General features: G+C 44.2%; 1 protein-coding gene across 6 annotated transcripts in view; it reads right to left on the bottom strand.

Moving 5' to 3' along the window:
* Znf541 (zinc finger protein 541) overlaps positions 1-11,972 on the bottom strand; it is a 35,108-nt gene extending 23,136 nt beyond the window's left edge. For 2 of the 6 annotated variants that reach the window (XM_021168427.2, XM_021168421.2), the window contains exons 1-3: positions 11,407-11,912; positions 10,779-10,928; positions 1,561-1,964 (exon numbers count right to left, since the gene is read on the bottom strand). In XM_021168427.2, the coding sequence (XP_021024086.1) occupies positions 1,561-1,867 (307 nt within the window). In that variant the 5' untranslated portion in view covers positions 1,868-1,964; positions 10,779-10,928; positions 11,407-11,912. The other 4 variants (XM_021168423.1, XM_021168422.2, XM_021168425.1 and 1 more) reach the window with 4 other exon arrangements.
* Positions 11,973-17,256: the final 5,284 nt, after the last annotated feature.

Raw genomic sequence — 17,256 nt, forward strand, 5'->3', positions numbered from 1 at the left:
CCTGGGCCTGGCTAGTGCCATAGTCAGTCTTCCCATGTGCACTCTCCTAAGTTCCTAAGACTTCCTGCTCTGCTATCATTCCAACACAGACACAGGCCTGTCACTGCTTGGTAATCTTTCGAGTGGGGCCTGCAGAAATCTTTCACAGTAGCAAGTTCTTGGAGTACTTCCTCAGACACAATCCCAACAGATTACTATCTGAGTTTCAGGCATTTAGATGTGGACTTCCCTTCAAACAGTGGGATTATAAACTCCCTGGACCCCTACCCAAGTCAACCCATTGAAGCAACTTTCCAGGAACCAATAAAGAGGATCAGAACCAAACCAAAAATAAACAAAAGAACTCCATTCCTGGGCTGGTGAGATGGCTCAGTGGGTAAGAGCATCCGACTGCTCTTCCAAAGGTCCAGAGTTCAAATCCCAGCAACCACATGGTGGCTCACAACCATCCGTAACGAGATCTGGCGTCCTCTCCTGGAGTGTCTGAGGACAGCTACAGTGTACTTACATATAATAAATAAATCTTAAAAAAAAAAAAAAAAAAAAAAAAAGAAGAAGAACTCCGTTCCACAGGGGACCAACAGCAAACTAAAATGATACCCAAGCTGCTCAATTATTTCACTAATTCTCTCCTTTTCTTCCATGGTTGAAGAGAAAACCTTGGAACTGAATCAAGGCCCTATTTAAGATTGAAGTATTACTGACAATATTGGTTGTAAAAAACAACTAGCTGGGCATGGCACAATCTATAGTCCTGGTTCCTGGACAGACTGAGGCAAGAGGTCTGATGGAGCCTCAGTGTTCTGGGAAGATGGCAAGACCTCTCTCTTTTAAAAAGACAAAGCAGGATTTAATCAAGCACTTGTCTGCATTATGGTCTATGGGAGGCTTTGCAGTCTTCTCCTTTTTCATGTCTCACCACTGTTCTAGAGCAGTGGGCATGTGAGAATTGGGGTCCCCTTATTTTACATGACATGAGGCCTGGAAAAGCTAGACTAGTACAAAACAGAATGGACAGGATCTCCACTTATTCTGGAAAAATGCTCTTGAGATATAGCAGTAATATAAAAGTCCCCTACAAGCCTGATGGTCTGCCTATACACAGATAAAAGATGGGGACCCCAGTCTGTGAGATGGCTCAGTGGTAAAGATGGGACCCCAGTCTGTGAGATGGCTCGGTGGTAAAGATGGGGACCCCAGTCTGTGAGATGGCTCAGTGGTAAAGGCACATGCTATGGAAGCCTGAGGACCTGCATTTAACACCCAGAACCCACAAGTTGGGAACAATTCCAAAGTAGGATAAAAGCCTCCTATACAAGAAGAGATTTTTGTTTTGTTTTTCTTTTCCTTCCTTTAGTTTAGCATGTTGAAGTCAGGGTCTTACTATGTAGCTCTGTCTGGCCTCAATTTGTAGTGTTCCTCCTGTGTTTGTATTCTACATGCTGGAGTTATGAGCAGGCATCCTCATGCCCAGCTAAGGAGACCTTTCCTAGCCAATGCCTGATTCAATCCCTGGCTACCTGCAGGAACTGTAGGTGCTCAGTCCTTGAGCAGCCTCACCTTGTAAGGAGGTCTGTGATTCAGGGTCTGCATATTCTTCCAGCAGCTTCACAGAGTCACTGTCCTTCCCCGAGTATAGGGACAGGGTGTCCAGATTGTCCTCCAGCACTTCACTGGGCATATCCGATGTGGAGAGACTGGGGTCAAGGTCCAAACTGCTTAAGCCAGCGTAGAGCAGGTCCCGTGTGCTGGGGCCCAGGTCCCGGTTGAGTGTGTCACTGCAGTTGAGCCCTTGACTTTCAGAGAAGGATGGGAGGTGCCCTTCTGATGGAAGTGCTCCCTCTTCCCCAAGACCGCATGGCTCCATGGCTTTCCACTGCCAGGTCCTGGCTAGAGCCCGTCTCCAGACAAGCAAAGCCGTGTCCAGAGTCAGGAAGGGAAGAGCCCTTGCTGGCAGCTAGCTCCTGAAAATGAACAAGGAGGTATTAGAATCAAGAGGTGGTAGGTGTAGTAGGCAGAATGTAGACTTGAAAATGGAGCCACTTAGATGGGTCTGTTCTTAGCCATTTAACCTTGCTGCATGACCTTGGGCAAGATCCATGAACTCCATTTCCTCATCTGTCAACTAGACAAAAGGATAACACATGGTGGACTGCAGAGTCCTCTGCCTCCAGTTATAAATTTTAGAAAAATCAAATAGACTTTAATGTGTGTCCAGGCAGAAAAGACAAGCAAGGAAAATCCCAAGGCCAGCAACAAGGAAACTCAAAGTTAGAGTCTGTGCAGGCACAAGTCAGTCCACTGGGACATTCAGGCCCAAGTTTAAGCCTGGGGATGCTTGTCCACTTGTTCCATGTGGCCAGGAGACACATGAAATACCACTGCACAAAGGGAGGCTTACTGTGTGTGTAAAAGAGCCTGGACTGGCAAAGTCTCATACAAAAAAAAAAGTAAATACAATGAGTTTTAATATAGAGTAAATGTTGACGTTAGGTTGGTGGTGTAGCTCAGTTAGTAGAATGCTTATCTAGCACACTCAAACTTCTAGGCTCCACTCAGCATCACATAAACTAGGCATGCCTGTAGTCCCAGCACTTGGGATATGGAGGCAAGATATCCTTGGGTAAATAGTTTGAGACCAGCCTGTGTTTCATGAGATGCTGTCTCAATAGTCCTATCACCCTGGTCCCCAAAAAGGAATAAAAGAGGAAGTTTTACTAACCACCTTCTAAAAATAAAAGATTACAAGGAAGTACTATGAAGAACTGTGTTTAGACAGTGCACTCACACAGTAGATAGGCTACAATACACACCCAATGTGTTAGTCATTGAACTCAGATACAAAAAAAATCAATGAACAAATTTCTAGAAATAGACAGATTATCAAAACTCACTCAGAAGAATATATGAATGGTCTTATAGCAGATAAAAAAGAAGGCGATATGCAGTGGTGCCCACCTATACTTCTAGCATGCCAGAAGTTGAGTGAGACAAGCCCTTGAATCCAGGAGTTCAAGACTGGCCTAGGAAAAACAAGCAGGAGAAGAAAAGAAAAGAGAAGAGGGAGGGAGGAAGATAGGGATGAAGAGAGGAGAAAGATGGGGAGGGGAAGCAAAGGTAAGAGGAGAGAGAAATGAAAAGGGAAGGAAGGGAAAGAAAAATAATAAATTCATATTGAATTCAAATAATTCTCACCTATCTTACCACAGAAACACAAAACAAAACAACAAAACTTTATTATGTGGTGATGAAACATGCCTTTAATTGCAGCACTTGGGAGGCAGAAGCAGATGGATCTATGTGTGTTGAGGCCAGCCTGGTCTAAAAAGTAAGTTTCAGGACAGCCAGAACTACACAGTGAAACCCTATCTTGAAAAACCAACAAAACAAAAATCTTTATTAAAACTCTTAGTAATGGTGAAAGGTTCAGGGGCCCAGCAGGCCTCTACAGGAAAATATGACCTGCTGGATGGAGCAGAGCTCTAACTTACCCTAGCCCATCCCACTCCCTGGCTCAGCAGTGGTCTTGAAGAGTTAGCTATGTGTCTGGTATGGGTTCCTGATGCTGAAAGAACAGAGTAGAATTTGTTCTTAAAGAACCACAGCCTCCCATCTGACCTATCCTAGTTCCCTGAAAGCCCATGGCAAAGGTCTTGATCTTATTTTATCTAATTTGGGAATTCCTCAGGATGGAGATGAGCTGCAAGAGGACAGTTGCTGCAGTCTGGGGCAGGAACTGACAAGCTAAAGCCAAAACAGAAAGCTGAGGTGATGGTGCACTGCAGGATAACAACTCTGAAAAGCTTTCATCTTAGGTCTCTTGCAGCACTAGACACAATCATATCACACCACCCAGCAACCACTCTCCCCGGAGCCACCTGTATAGCTCAAAGTACATGACCACACAAAACCCTGCACACACGTGCTCATGACAGTTCCAGCCATAGATGTCAAACCTGGAAGTTATCAAGAGTCTCTCACAGGTGAATGGAGTATTATTCAGTAGTAAAAAGACAGTAAGTGGAATATGGTGCATGATGATGCATGCTTTTAATCTCAGCACTCAGGAGGCAGAGCCAGGAAGATCTCTATAAAGTTGAGGTCTGGTCTACCTGGCAAGTTCCTAGCCAGCCAGGGTCCCATAGTGAGACCTTGTCTCAAAAACAAACAAACAAACAAACAAACAGGCAATAACCAGGACTGGAGATCACTCGGCAGTTTAGAACACTGACTTTTTCCTCCAGAGGAACTGGGTTCAATTCTCAGCCCCCACATGACAGCTTACAATCATTTGCAACTCTAATTTTGGGTGATCTGATGCCCTCTTCTGAACTCCATAGACATATATGCAGGCAAAGTACCCATACATGTAAAATAGAACAAATTTAAGGGGATGGAGGCAATAAGCTATCAAATCACAAAGGAAGGGAAGGACCAGAAATGCAGAGATTATGAGAGTCAGCAGAAAAGGGCAAATATTGTATGACTTCCCCTATGTGGCATTCTGGAAGACAATGCTTGTCAGGTTGGGAAAGAATAGGAGACATTCAGAAGGCATTAAGGTGGGGGCAGTACTATTCTGTGTAGAGAGCTGTAGTGGTAATGGTGGAGACATCACACATTAGTCAGGAAGCACAGAACCACACTGTACCAAGGGTGGGCATTAGAGTAAACATGGACTTAGTTACCCTCTCTCTGAAGCTGCTTTGTATAATTCTGGGAATGACTACATGCTCATAAAAGACCTGACAAGGTCCTGAATGTCCCCTCTAGCCTGTTTTGTTTAAGCATGGAGTGAAGGCTAAGGCAGTACTGAAATACTGCCTAGCAGGACTGAAGGGTGCTCCATACCTGGACACACTGGTTGTTTTGGTTCGGTGGTTTGGGGTTATTTATTGTGGATACTCAACTCTTTTGCTGGTGGTTGAACAACTCTTTCACAGGAGTAACCTAAGAGCAGCAGAATCTTTGTCATTGCCTTGCTGACTAGTAAACTGACAGGACAGAACTGATCAAGCATGAGGACCTGACTTCAACGCCTAGCACTCACATAAGAACCCAGGTATGGCAGTGCACACCCTTGATCACAATGCTGGAAGGTGATGCAGAACAATCTGGGGCTTGCTGCTTTGCCAGTCTCACCAAATTGATAAGCTCCAAGCTCAGGAAGACTTTGTTCAGAAAAGCTAATGTGAAAAAGAGTAGGGATATGGTTTAGTATAACATGTTTGCTGTACAAGCCTAAGAACCAGAGTTTAGATCCTCGTCATCCATATAAAAAGCTGGGCTAGCATGGGTTCATACTAGCTACAGGTCCTGCATTATAAGACATTTGAGACCTTTAACTTGCTACGTACTAGAAGCTTGCCCAGAACTCATAATCTTCCTACCTAAACCTCTCAAGTGCTAGAAATGAGACCACCTACGTTGCTTTTAAATAAGGATCTTGTCATTTTCTGTTTTTACTCTGAAGATAATCTAAAAGAAAAAGGGGCAGCAAGGCAATCAACAAGGGAGCCCTTTCCAGGAACATTAAAGATACATCTAGATAGCCATCCCCTCATTAAATTAGTGTATGCAAGCTGATTACACTGGCTGGGCTACCTTGTTTGCATTTCATTTGCAATTTAATTTTGGCTTCATAGCTGCATAAAGGCTGTGAGCTTTAAAACCATATGGCTTGTTTTAGCATCATGAATGACTTGTTGAAAAAAAGAAAAGAAGAGAAGAGAAGAGAAGAGAAGAGAAGAGAAGAGAAGAGAAGAGAAGAGAAGAGAAGAGGCCGGGCAGAGGTGGCACATGCTTTTAATCCCAGCACTTGGGAGGCAGAGGCAGGCAGATTTCTAAGTTCGAGGCCAGCCTGGTCTACAGAGTGAGTTCCAGGACAGCCAGGGCTACACAGAGAAATCCTGTCTCAAAACAAACAAACAAACAAAACAAACAAACAAAACAAAACAAAACAAAAACGAAGGTCTTGTTGAATGGTTTAGAAAACAATTTAATTCAACACTGGGGATCCAAAGTAATCTTTTTTTTTTTTTTCTTTTAAAAGAGGCCTATCACAAGCTAGGGAGAAGGTTGGGTTGGTAAAGTGTTTCTTGTGTGTGCATGACAGCTTGAGTGTGGATCCCTGAAATGAATATAAAGTGGGCACATTGGCAAACCCTATGAGTGGAGGGGTTGGGGATAGGGTAGAGACAAGGTCCCTAAAGCTCATTAGCTAACCAGCCCAATGGAATGGATGAGCTTCAGGTTTCACAAGAGATCCTGTCTCAAAAATAAAGGTGGAGAACAATTGAAAAAAATGCATCTTGTCATGTTATACAATATGACACACACATGTGCACATACACTAAAAAATATAACACACACCAAAATAAATACCAGTCAGGTCAAACATGATATCATAGTTGTGATCTCAAGAGATATAAAAGATTACTGTAAGTTTAAGGCCAGCCAATGTAATGCAGAAAGGACCTATCTCAAAATAAACAAACAATAATTATAATAAAATAAGCTGTGCACGACTAAGTAGAAGGATCTGGAGTTCAAGGCCAGCCTCAGCTGTTATATGGCAAGCCAATGTGAAGCCTGTGTCAAACTACATACAAATAAGTGAATTAAATAGGACCTATTATAAATTATAGACCTGTTTTCTTTGGCCTATATTTTTTTAAATGAAGATATATTTTTCCCAGGCACAGTGGCATTTGCCTATAATCCCAGTACTTGGGCACCAGGGTCATAAGATCAAGGCTAACCTGAGTTACATAGTAAGACTGTCTTTTAAAAAGCAAGGGCTTGGGCTGGTGAGATGGCTCAGTGGGTAAGAGCACCCGACTGCTCTTCCGAAGGTCCAGAGTTCAAATCCCAGCAACCACATGGTGGCTCACAACCATCCGTAACGAGATCTGGCGCCCTCTTCTGGAGTGTCTGAAGTATAGCTACAGTGTACTTACATATAATAAATAAATAAATCTTTAAAAAAAAAAAAAAAAGCAAGGGCTTGAGACAAGGCTCAGTAGTTCAACTACTTGTATAAATGCACTGTCCTTGTTCTATTCCCAGCACAACTAGACAGAATTTCCTCTACATATATAGATTTCTATCACCTCTTGAACTATTAGACTTGCTATTCCCTGACAGTGAACAACAGGACAGAGTCAGGTATAACTGTCCTCTAACCAGAGCTCATAGTCTTTTCTGCCCATAGTCCCAACTTGTCTCCCTGGCATACCCTTGTAATAATTATTCTCGTGATAACAGCATGGACATTATTCAGGTTTTATTATATGCCAAGTACTGCTGAGGTTACTCACATACCATTTTTAGTTTCCTTAACTCCTCCCTGAAGCATGTGCTACATTTTTAACCTTGTCATGGGTGACATAAAGAAAACCCAGAGAATAACTCATCCCAATTCAGAGCTAGAAGAATCCTGCCCTGAGCAGTCTGATCTCGAAGCCTTCACACTTCAGCTCTCTACTATGCAATTATTCCATACCTGACATTCGGTTTCTGCCTTGCATTCTGAAATTGAACAATCAAGGAAGACCTCCTCCTCTAGTTACACAGTTTTAACCTGAGGGTTGACTCATTTCCTCTGATCACTTATTTAAAGACTGGATTTTGTCTGATGACTGTATTTCTAGCACATGGAAAACTGGGACAGAGAATTGAGAGTTTTAGGCCAGTATGGGCTGCAGAGCAAAGTTCTGCCATAAGAAAAAATGAGACATGGAGAATGAATTTAAATATTTCACACAAGAATCTGAAGAATACCCACAAAGAAAAAAACCTTAGCATCGAGTCAACTAAAGAAGAAAAGGAGACATCAAAGTTCTTCCTTCCCAGGAGCTGGTCATAGCAGAGAAAGCAAGGAAGCACTGAGATCTAGAATAGCAGTCATGGTATGGTGGCACACACCTCAACCCCAGCCACAGGACCACCAAGGGTTCAAGGTCATTCTCATGAGTGCACAATGAGTTTCAGCCTGGGATCCTGTTTCTAAAAGGGGGGAAACACAAAACCTAAAACAACATTTTTTCTTTCTTTTAAAAGAATATAATTTATTTTTATTTTATGTGCATTGGTGTTTTGCTTGCATGTATGTCTGTGTGAGGGTGTCAGATCCCACAAAACTGGAGTTATAGACAGGTGCTGCTGCCCTGTGGATGCTGGGAATTGAACCCCAGTCTTCTGGAAGAACAGCCAGTGTTTTTAATTTTTTTTTTTTTTTTTTTTGAGACAAGGATTTTCTGTGTAGCCTCTGGCAGTGCTGGAACTCCATTTGTAGACCAGATTGGCCTTGAACTCAGAAATCCACCTGCCTCTGCTTCCCGAGTGCTGGGATTAAAGGTGTGAATTTATTTTAATAGGGTAAATACAGAAGACCCCTAAGGTGTCCCAAGAATCTTTCAGGAAGTTCAGTGGTCAAAGCTATTTTATGATAACATCCATGTGTTTATTCTCAGTGAAGATACATGACATGGTGTCTCAGCTGAGTGCTGAGGCAGGTATGAGACTCCATATGACTATAGAAATATAAGTCAACATTATTCTTTGCACTAAATTTCTATTATATAGCTTTAAATTAAGATGTCATTTATATTAATACAGAATTGTTCATTTGTTATTGTATTTTGCCATGAAGAATAGAATGAATTATTTACTCATTTGGTTGTGAGACAGGGTCCCACTGTGTAGCTCCGGTTGGCCTGGAACTTACTACATCGACCAAGCTGGTCTTTCACTCACAGAGATCTGTCTGCCTCTGCCTCCCCAACTGCTGAGATTAAAGGCAGGCACCTCTAGCCTATTCTTGTCTTTCTGAGACAGGGTTTTACTGTGTTTCTCAAGCTGATCAGAGTCAAGAAATCTCTAGTGACAGAGGAATTACAGGCCTAGCCCACTGTGCTCACTCAGATTTTTGGGGGGCCCTGATCTGGTTTTTCTCATGTATACTTCATACAAACAATAACACTTTCAACAAGCCACATCTGACTGTATTTAACTACTGATCTCCTGCGTGTCTGGGCTGCTCCCTAAGGTCTAGTCACTATCTTAATTTTGCAGTGCTGGGATCAAACTTAGTACTTTGTGCATGGTATACCATTTGCAACTTTAAAAATCCAGAAATATTTAAGATAATACCTTCAATACATTTAATATCTCAGAAGGCTGAATGGAGATACCCAATAACTTAATTGAAATTCTAATAGAAAATATTGATCTATATATTTTACATCAAAGCTTCCTGGGATTCTCAAGTATGAAAAGTTTTTGTTTTTGCTTAAACAGTGCCCCACTGTGTAGCTTTTCCCTTAGCCTCCTTAGTTGGGAATTACTGGTATGTGCTACCTTACCAAACTAACAGGTTACTGAGGATAAAAAGTTTAACACCTGATATTCTAAAGAGAAAAAGTCCTCTAAGGTATTTACCCTGGTAAGTATATTTCCAATAAAAAAAGAAATCCCTACCTCTGGTGACAGAGTGTTTACTTAGCATGTACAAGGTCTGTGTTGGCTTCCCAGCACTGCAGAATTAACAAACTTCCTAATCCCAAAACTTATATCTATATCTATATCTTACTTTCTCAAGACAAGGTTATTCTAATTGCTTTGGCTGTTCTAGAATTCACTATGTATGTAGTCCAGGCTAGCCTTGAGCTCAGAGATCTGCCTGTTTCTGCTTCCAGTGCTGGGATTAAAACTGTGCACCACCACACCCAGCCCAAAACATATTTTCTGAGGTCTCACTTTTTTTTTTTTTTTGAGACAAGACCTTTCTGAGTACTGGGATTACTGGTGTGAAAAGTACTCTGTTTTTTTTTTTAATGTTTTCTTGAGACAGAGTTATATTTATCCCTTTGTACGCTTTAAACTCAAAGAAGAGAATGACCTTAAACTTCTGATCTGCCAGCCTCCATCTCCCAAGTATTGGGAGAATAGATGTGCACCACCATGCCAGGTTTTCTGTAGTGCTGGAGATCACATCAGGGCTTCATGCATGCTAGACAACTACTCTTACAACCGAGCTACATTTCCTGCCTCCTGCCCTGCCGTTTAGATTTCTGAGTATGGATGTTTTGCCTGCATGTACGCCTTTGTACCATATGCATGCAGTGCCCAAAGAAGCCAGAAGGTGGCACCAGAGCCCCTGGGACGTGGTTAATAGATAGTTACTGAGTTTTTTGAGTGCTAGGAATTGACCCCAGATTCTCTGGAAAAGCAGCCAGTATTCTTAACCAATAAGCCATCTTTCTAGCTCCTGCCACTTAAACTATTAAATTCATTGCTAGCATTAGTAATTTATCTTTCACATAGAGACAGTTAATAAACCAGAGGCCTCGCCTAAAAAAAAAAATTCTTGCAAACTTGGCCTGGTATTTGTGCTTGGTTACCTGCACTAGCTGCCATCACTCAATGGAGAGGACACAATTTGAATTGCCATAATCCCTACTAGTATGATCCCTCACTTGTCCCTGTAGGGATGAGTTGCTACCCTGATCCAGCAGAAAAGGTAAAAGGTTTTTGTTTTGAAATGAATATCATCAACAAAAACATACTTCAATCTAATAAGAGCCTGCCTTCCTCAGAAGAGGTCAGCTAGCATGTGCCCTGTGTTCTCTTCCAATGACTTTATACTTATCCTTCTGCTGATTTTGCTAGCAACATGTATGGTCTTCACACTACTGCAAGAATGCTGAGAAAGGCTGGAAAGTGATCCACAGAACACAGCAGGTGTCTTTGAATAGGTACAAAAGAAGAAAACTCACCAGAAAAGCAAGTGAGCGACTCTCCTGGAAACAGGAGGGCCGGACTTAGGCCCCACTGTGAAGGGGTTTCAGGTGGTAATCAGGCCTTCACTATCTCCTCCTGGAAGGGTGAGGTGGTCATTTTTGAAAACTCATCCAATATCTTTTGCCCTGAAAACAGGTAGTGAAAAGCAGGGGAAGTCAGAACCGGGGTCTCAAAACAAGCAAGGAAACGGGTATGAAACTGGGGAGAAAGACAATTTGAGCAGGAAGTGAAGCAATACTAAGCTGGAGAGAGAAATATAGAGGAAATTACTACATCTTAAAAAAAAAAAAAAAACCCACCTTATTCCCTTCCCACCACCCCAGCCAGGTAAGAGGTACCTAGAGGGTTTGGTGGGGCAAAATCTAATGGGGGCAAAACTGGTGAAAAGGAATTTTTGTTGGAAAAGTGAGAAGGGAGGGTTAGAGAAGCAAACACATTAGAAGAGAAACTTGAAAAAACATGAATTGGCTGTATTGGGTAAGTATTCCAAAAGGGGAGATTGTAGCCTAGATAATAATATTAATATTATTATTCTTTTTTCTTTTTTCTTTTGTTTTTTTTGCTAGAAACTAGGGAGATCTTGGCTGAAAACAAAAATAGTACTTTTGCTAGAAAAAGCACAGGGAGAGGCATGATCAAGGAAGCGATGAAGAGTTTGATGTTCGTGCTGGAAGATCCTCAAAAAGAGATACATCCGGGTCCCCCAAAGCGGGACACCTGAGGAAGAAGGGGGCGGTCAGCAGAGGGGCCTGCGAATGCAAGGCCGCGGTGCAGAAGTCGCAGAGGTCGGGTAGGGCCCGCGGCGCGAGCTGGGGCACTGCGAGGGGGCAGTTGGGGGACCTGGCAGGGATCGGGTAGAAAATAAAGGTGGGTGCAGTGGGCTGGGGGCACCCCAAGAGTCTTTTCCAAGGAGGAAGGGGGCTGCGGGGGTGCAGAAGGAGCGTGCGCGACGCGGAGCTGAGCGGCGTCCTTGGACAGGAGCCACACAGGCCCGCGCTCGGGGAGGAAGACGAAGCCAAGGAGAGGGTGACGAGGGGTTGAGGTGAGAGGAAAGGGCGGGCAGACAGGGCTAGGGAGAGAGGGGAAAGGGGAAAGGGGCAAGGGCAGCAGCAACCGGGTTTTACCCGCCCCCGGGGGCTCGCGCGCCGGGCCTCGTGCCTCGCGCCTCGCGGGGCCTTCCCAGCGGCCGCCCGTCAGCCGCGAGGCGCCCGGACGACGCCCGGCGCGCACGCGCAGCCCGGTCCCGGCCCCTGGCGCGTGCGCCCGCCATGGAGTGTGCGCGCAGGCATGGCCCGGCGTCGTCGCCGCCGCGAGCGAGCGAGGCACGCGCGGCCCGGGCTCGTGGCGCGTGCCTCTGGGCTGGGCTCCCCGAGGCTTAGGGGAGAGGGGCGTGGCTTCTGCGGGTCATGTGACCCACCGCGGGGCGGGAAAGGAGGCGGTTGGTCGCCATTTTGGGAGGCGGGCGGTTGGAAGATCGGGGCGAAAGGGGCAAAAGGGAAGGGCAGCAGGGGGAGGGGCGTGAACTAAGAAGAACTGAGTCCTCATTAAAACAATGCCTGTGTGCACTGGACACCCTCCAGTATAGATCCCTGGTGACAGCAGTGTTCCCTGAATGATGGAGACCACTAAAGCCGTTCTGCGCATCCTCTTGGGCTGGCAGATTCCTGGGAGCGGAGATCATGTTGTGTCCGCTGCAGGAACTGCAGGACTGGCTTATTTATTTACTTATTTATTTATTAATATTTTAAAGAATATCATGGGTTGAATCCATGGCCTCATTCATTGTTAGACAAGCGCTTTTGCCCTGAAATTCAGAAATTCTAGGCAGGGGCACTGCCACTGGGTCATGCCCCTAGCCCTTCACTGAGGGAGATTCTAGGGAAGTTCTTGCTGCTGAGTTCAGGTCCTTAGTGATAAATTCTACCCTGGTGCTCTACCACCAAGTTATGTCCTCAACTCCCTTTGATACATTTTTGAGGCATGGTCTTATTCTGTAGCCCAGTCAGGCCCCGGTTGATCCTCCAGCCTCAGCTCCTGAAGTAGCTTTGATTACAGTCCTTCCCCTCTGTTCTTGATCAGTGATCTATTTATTCTCCTGTACATCTCACAGAAGATTCATGAAGCCACATTTGATCACATTCAGCTTTTTTTTCCATTGTTGGTAGTTTTACAAATATGGAGACAAATAAATAGACTTAATATTAATGGCTGTATGAAAGTACTGTGCCACTCAGCCCTTGGAGAGTCCGTGGCAGAAAGATCACCACATGTTTGAGTACAGTCTGGGCTACAGTGTGAGACCTTATGTAAAAATTAAAAAAAAAAAAAAAAAAAAAAAAGCATCGTTTTGCTTGCTTATCCCCTAAAAGCACTGGCTACCAATCTGAGAACGTGAGTTCCATCCCTGAATTACACGGTGGAAAGAGAGAACCAATGCCCAAAGTTATCCTCTGACCTCCACATACACACTGTGACACACATGCATAAACACACACAGACACACACATATTAAAAATTTTAAAAATGCTTTGAAATACAGATTTGGTGCTGGAGAGATGGCTTAGTGGCTAGAAGAGTTTGTTGCCATTGCAGAAGACCAGGGTTTGGTCCATCGCCCTCATATCAGGCAGCTTACAGTGGCCTGTGTCTTCTGCGAGAGCAATAAACTCTAACAGCCATGCCATCTCTCCAGGTTTTCTAGTCCTCTGCAATAGCAGCAAAAGCTCTTGAATTCTGTAGCATCTCTCCGGCCCCAGTAAAAAATAAATCCTCAAAACAAAACTTCCTTTAAAAAACATAAATGTGTGGGCTGGAGAACTGGTTCGGTGGTTAAGAGCACTGGCTGTTCTTCCAGAGGACTTAGGTTAAATTCCCAGCTCCCACATGACAGCTCACATTGTGTGTAATTTTAGTTTCAGGGGACCTGACACCCCCTACACAGACATACACACAGGCAAAACATCGGTGCACATAAAAAAAATTAAAAAAAAAAATCAGCCGGGTGGTGGTCTTTAGTCCCAACCCTTGAAAGGCAGAAACAGGCAGGTTGTCTGTAAGTCTGAGGCCAGCCTGGGCTACAAAGTGAGTTTCAGGACAGCCAAGGCTACACAGAGAAACCCCATCTTGATAAACCAAAGAAGCAAAATAAAAGCAGAGACATCTTTTAAACAATTTTATTTACTCATTTTGTGTGTGTGTGTGTCAGTGTCACAAGCGCACAGGTGCTCCAGTATGCCACAGTGTATGTATAATAGACAGAGGATAAATTTCCAAAGTTAGTCCACTTTTTTCACCTTGAGAGTTCCAGTTGGCTAATCAAACTTAGTTAGCAAGCCCCTTTACCTGATGAGCCGTCTCACTGGCCCAGGTGGAACCATTTTGTTCAGAACTTCTGTAATGTAAAGTTGAGACTTACATTTGATCAGAACTGAAATTCATTGAACGTAACATTCATGGGGCTGACGACATGGTTCAGCTGTTAAGAGCACTTGTTACTCTTAAGAAGGACCCAGGTTCAGTCTCCGTCACCCGCATAGTTCATAACCATCTGTAACTTCAGTTCTAGGGGACCCGATGCCCTCTTCTGACTTCCTGAGCACAAGGCACAATACATACATAACTGCATTCGAAATAACTCATAAAATAAATAAATCTAAAAATATACAAAAGCCAAAACACTAAGATTCAGTCTGAGGGAGGGATCCAGGAGATGCCTCAGAGGATAAAGTGCCTGCTGATCAAGCATGAGACCCTGGGTTAAGATTCCCAGGAGCCATGTAAAAAGCCAAGCAGAGCTACTGGTGCCTTCTGGGAAGGCTGAATCTCCAAAGCTCTTTGGCCATTAAGTGATCTTTAGGTTAGAGAGAGACTTTGTCTCAAAACATAATGAGGAGGGCTGGGGATAGAGTGCAGTATTAGAGTGTGTATCTCTTACTCAGAGATACTGAGTGCAATCTTCAGCAATACCAAAAAATAATTAGCAAGGTGGAGCATGTTTGAGGAAGACAGCTTCTAACACACACACACACACACACACACACACACACACACACACACGAGAGTGAGGGGATTTGTTCTGTGTATTTAAAATCACATTTATTGGGCTGGAGAGATGGTTCAGCAGGTAAGAGCACTGACTTCCAGAGGTCCTGAATTCAATTCCCAGCACCACATGGTGGTTCACAACCATCTGTAATGGGATGTAATTCCCTCTTCTGATGGGTCTGAAGACAGCTACAATGTACTCATAAGTAAAATAAATAAATCTTTTCAAAAATCACATTTATTTATTTTGTAGGGGTTCCTACATAACACAGCATATGTGTGAGGACAGCTTGTGTCAGTTAGTTCTCTCCTTTTACCATGTGGATCCCATGGATTGAACTCTGGTTCTTGTGCTTGGCAGCAAGCACCTGTACCCACTGAGCCATCTCGCCAGCTACATCTGTGGTTTTATTTAACATATACAGACATTAGCATTTGATCGAAAATGGTCCCCAGCAAATGCATGTATTGTGTACTTGTTTCTCAGCAGATGGTACTGTTTGGGGAAGGTGATGACACTTTGAGGGGACAGCTGTTTGTCAGAAGTAGGTCACTGTCAGACAGACACCCAAATCGCAGTCCTTCTCTGCTCCTTGGTCCACGATGTTGTAAACTGTCTCCAACACATGTTCTGATGGCCATAGACAGAACTGCTGTACCCTGAGCTACATAGAGAGAAGGTGGGGAAATCTGAACACAGTGTACTGTATTGGTTACCTTTGTATCATGTGACAAAATATGTAATAGAAACCATACATGGGAGGGGAGTTAATCTTGGATCACGGTTTTGGAGGGATTTCTTCCAACCAGTCGTGGGTCTGGTCTCAAACTCACTAAGGAAGAGGAGGATTTTGTCCTTTTGTTCCTCCTCCACTTCTCTAGTGCTAGGAGGACAGGCATGCAACACCAGAGCAGTTTACGGGAAATGGAACGTGGGACATCATTCATGTTATGCAACCACTCCACCAGCTGAATGACATGCTAGCTTTTCCTGATTATCTCTTTGGCTTGTTTGTCTTTAAACTTTTAAAGATTTATTTATTTATTTATTTCACATGTATGAATGTTGTGCTTGCATGTATAGTGTGTGTACCTAGTTCCTGTGGAGGTCAGAGAGGGCATCAGATGCTCTGCAACTGAACTTACAGATGGTTGTGAGCCACCATATGGGTACTGGGAATCAAACCCTAAGTTCTCTGGAAGAGCATCCATTGCTCTTAATAACTGAGCTGTCTCTCCAGTGCCCTGATCAGTAGAGCCTGGTCCTTCAGCCACATGAGCACACTGGAGAGACAGGGCAGAAGAGGAAAGGCTTAGGGTATCCCATATTTGCATTCTGAGAAGGTCAGGCCTTGGAGAAGCCTACCAGTGTGGTCACTGACAAGGAAGGACCAAGGAAATAGAAAAAAAAAATCAGAGATTGCCCCAGCAATGCACAAGTTAAAGACCAACTCCAGCAGCACAGGCCTCCTGCTCTTCTCAGCCATCTTTTCTTGGGCATTGCTCAGCCCCTCCTTTGGTGACTCATCATTTGAATCACTCACTTCCTGCAAGCACCCTTAGCCTCCTCACCACTCTGGTCCTCCCGGGTACTCACCTGACCAAACTTCAGCTTCCTGTATTCTCCAGGCTGGCAGAACCTGCAGGAGGAAACCACTCAGCCAGCCTGACGGGTTCTGCTTGAATTTGAAACCTCAGACCTTTGGTGAGCACAGGACAGTGTCTCCCAGTAAACTGGGAAGAACTGAGCTGGTGTTGCCTGATCTGCCCTCCTCCACTGACCCAGCCTGCTCTTCCCAAGCAGGAGGAAGTCATCATTTGAAAATCCTTGATACCCATCTGCAGAGCACAGAGCAAAACCCACCTTCTCCTCCCCAGCAACCTCCCAGGGGAAGCTCTTTTAGGACCCAAGTTCTAGGGTCTATCTACTTTCAAAAACAGAGGTCAAGCCATGTGTGGTGATACACACTTGTAATCTTGGCACACAGGAAGTGGAAGCAGGAACACCAAGAGTTCAAGGACCTCCTTGGTTTATACTGGGCTTGAGAGCAGCTTGAGATACACCAAAATACACACACACACACACACACACACACACACACACACACACACAAGAGGTGTGTGTGGGGGAATAGTTTTAAAATAATAATTTGTGCTGTGTAGATGGCTCAGCTGTTAAGAGCACTGGCTGTTCTTCTAGAAGACTCAGATTCGATTTCAGCTGTCATATGGTGATGCCCAACCATTTATAACTCCAATTCTAGGGGATCCAGTGCTCTCTTCAGATGACCATGGGCACTTCATGGAGGTAGATGGGAAGCTCAGTAATAAATACAGGCAAAACACCTATGCACATAAAATAAAAACAAACAGACCCTTAAGACGAGAATCATTTGGGCTGGAAAAATA

Source organism: Mus caroli, unplaced genomic scaffold (genome assembly GCF_978045245.1).
Source record: "Mus caroli unplaced genomic scaffold, Mus_caroli_1 scaffold_8, whole genome shotgun sequence".
Taxonomy (NCBI): domain Eukaryota; kingdom Metazoa; phylum Chordata; class Mammalia; order Rodentia; family Muridae; genus Mus; species Mus caroli.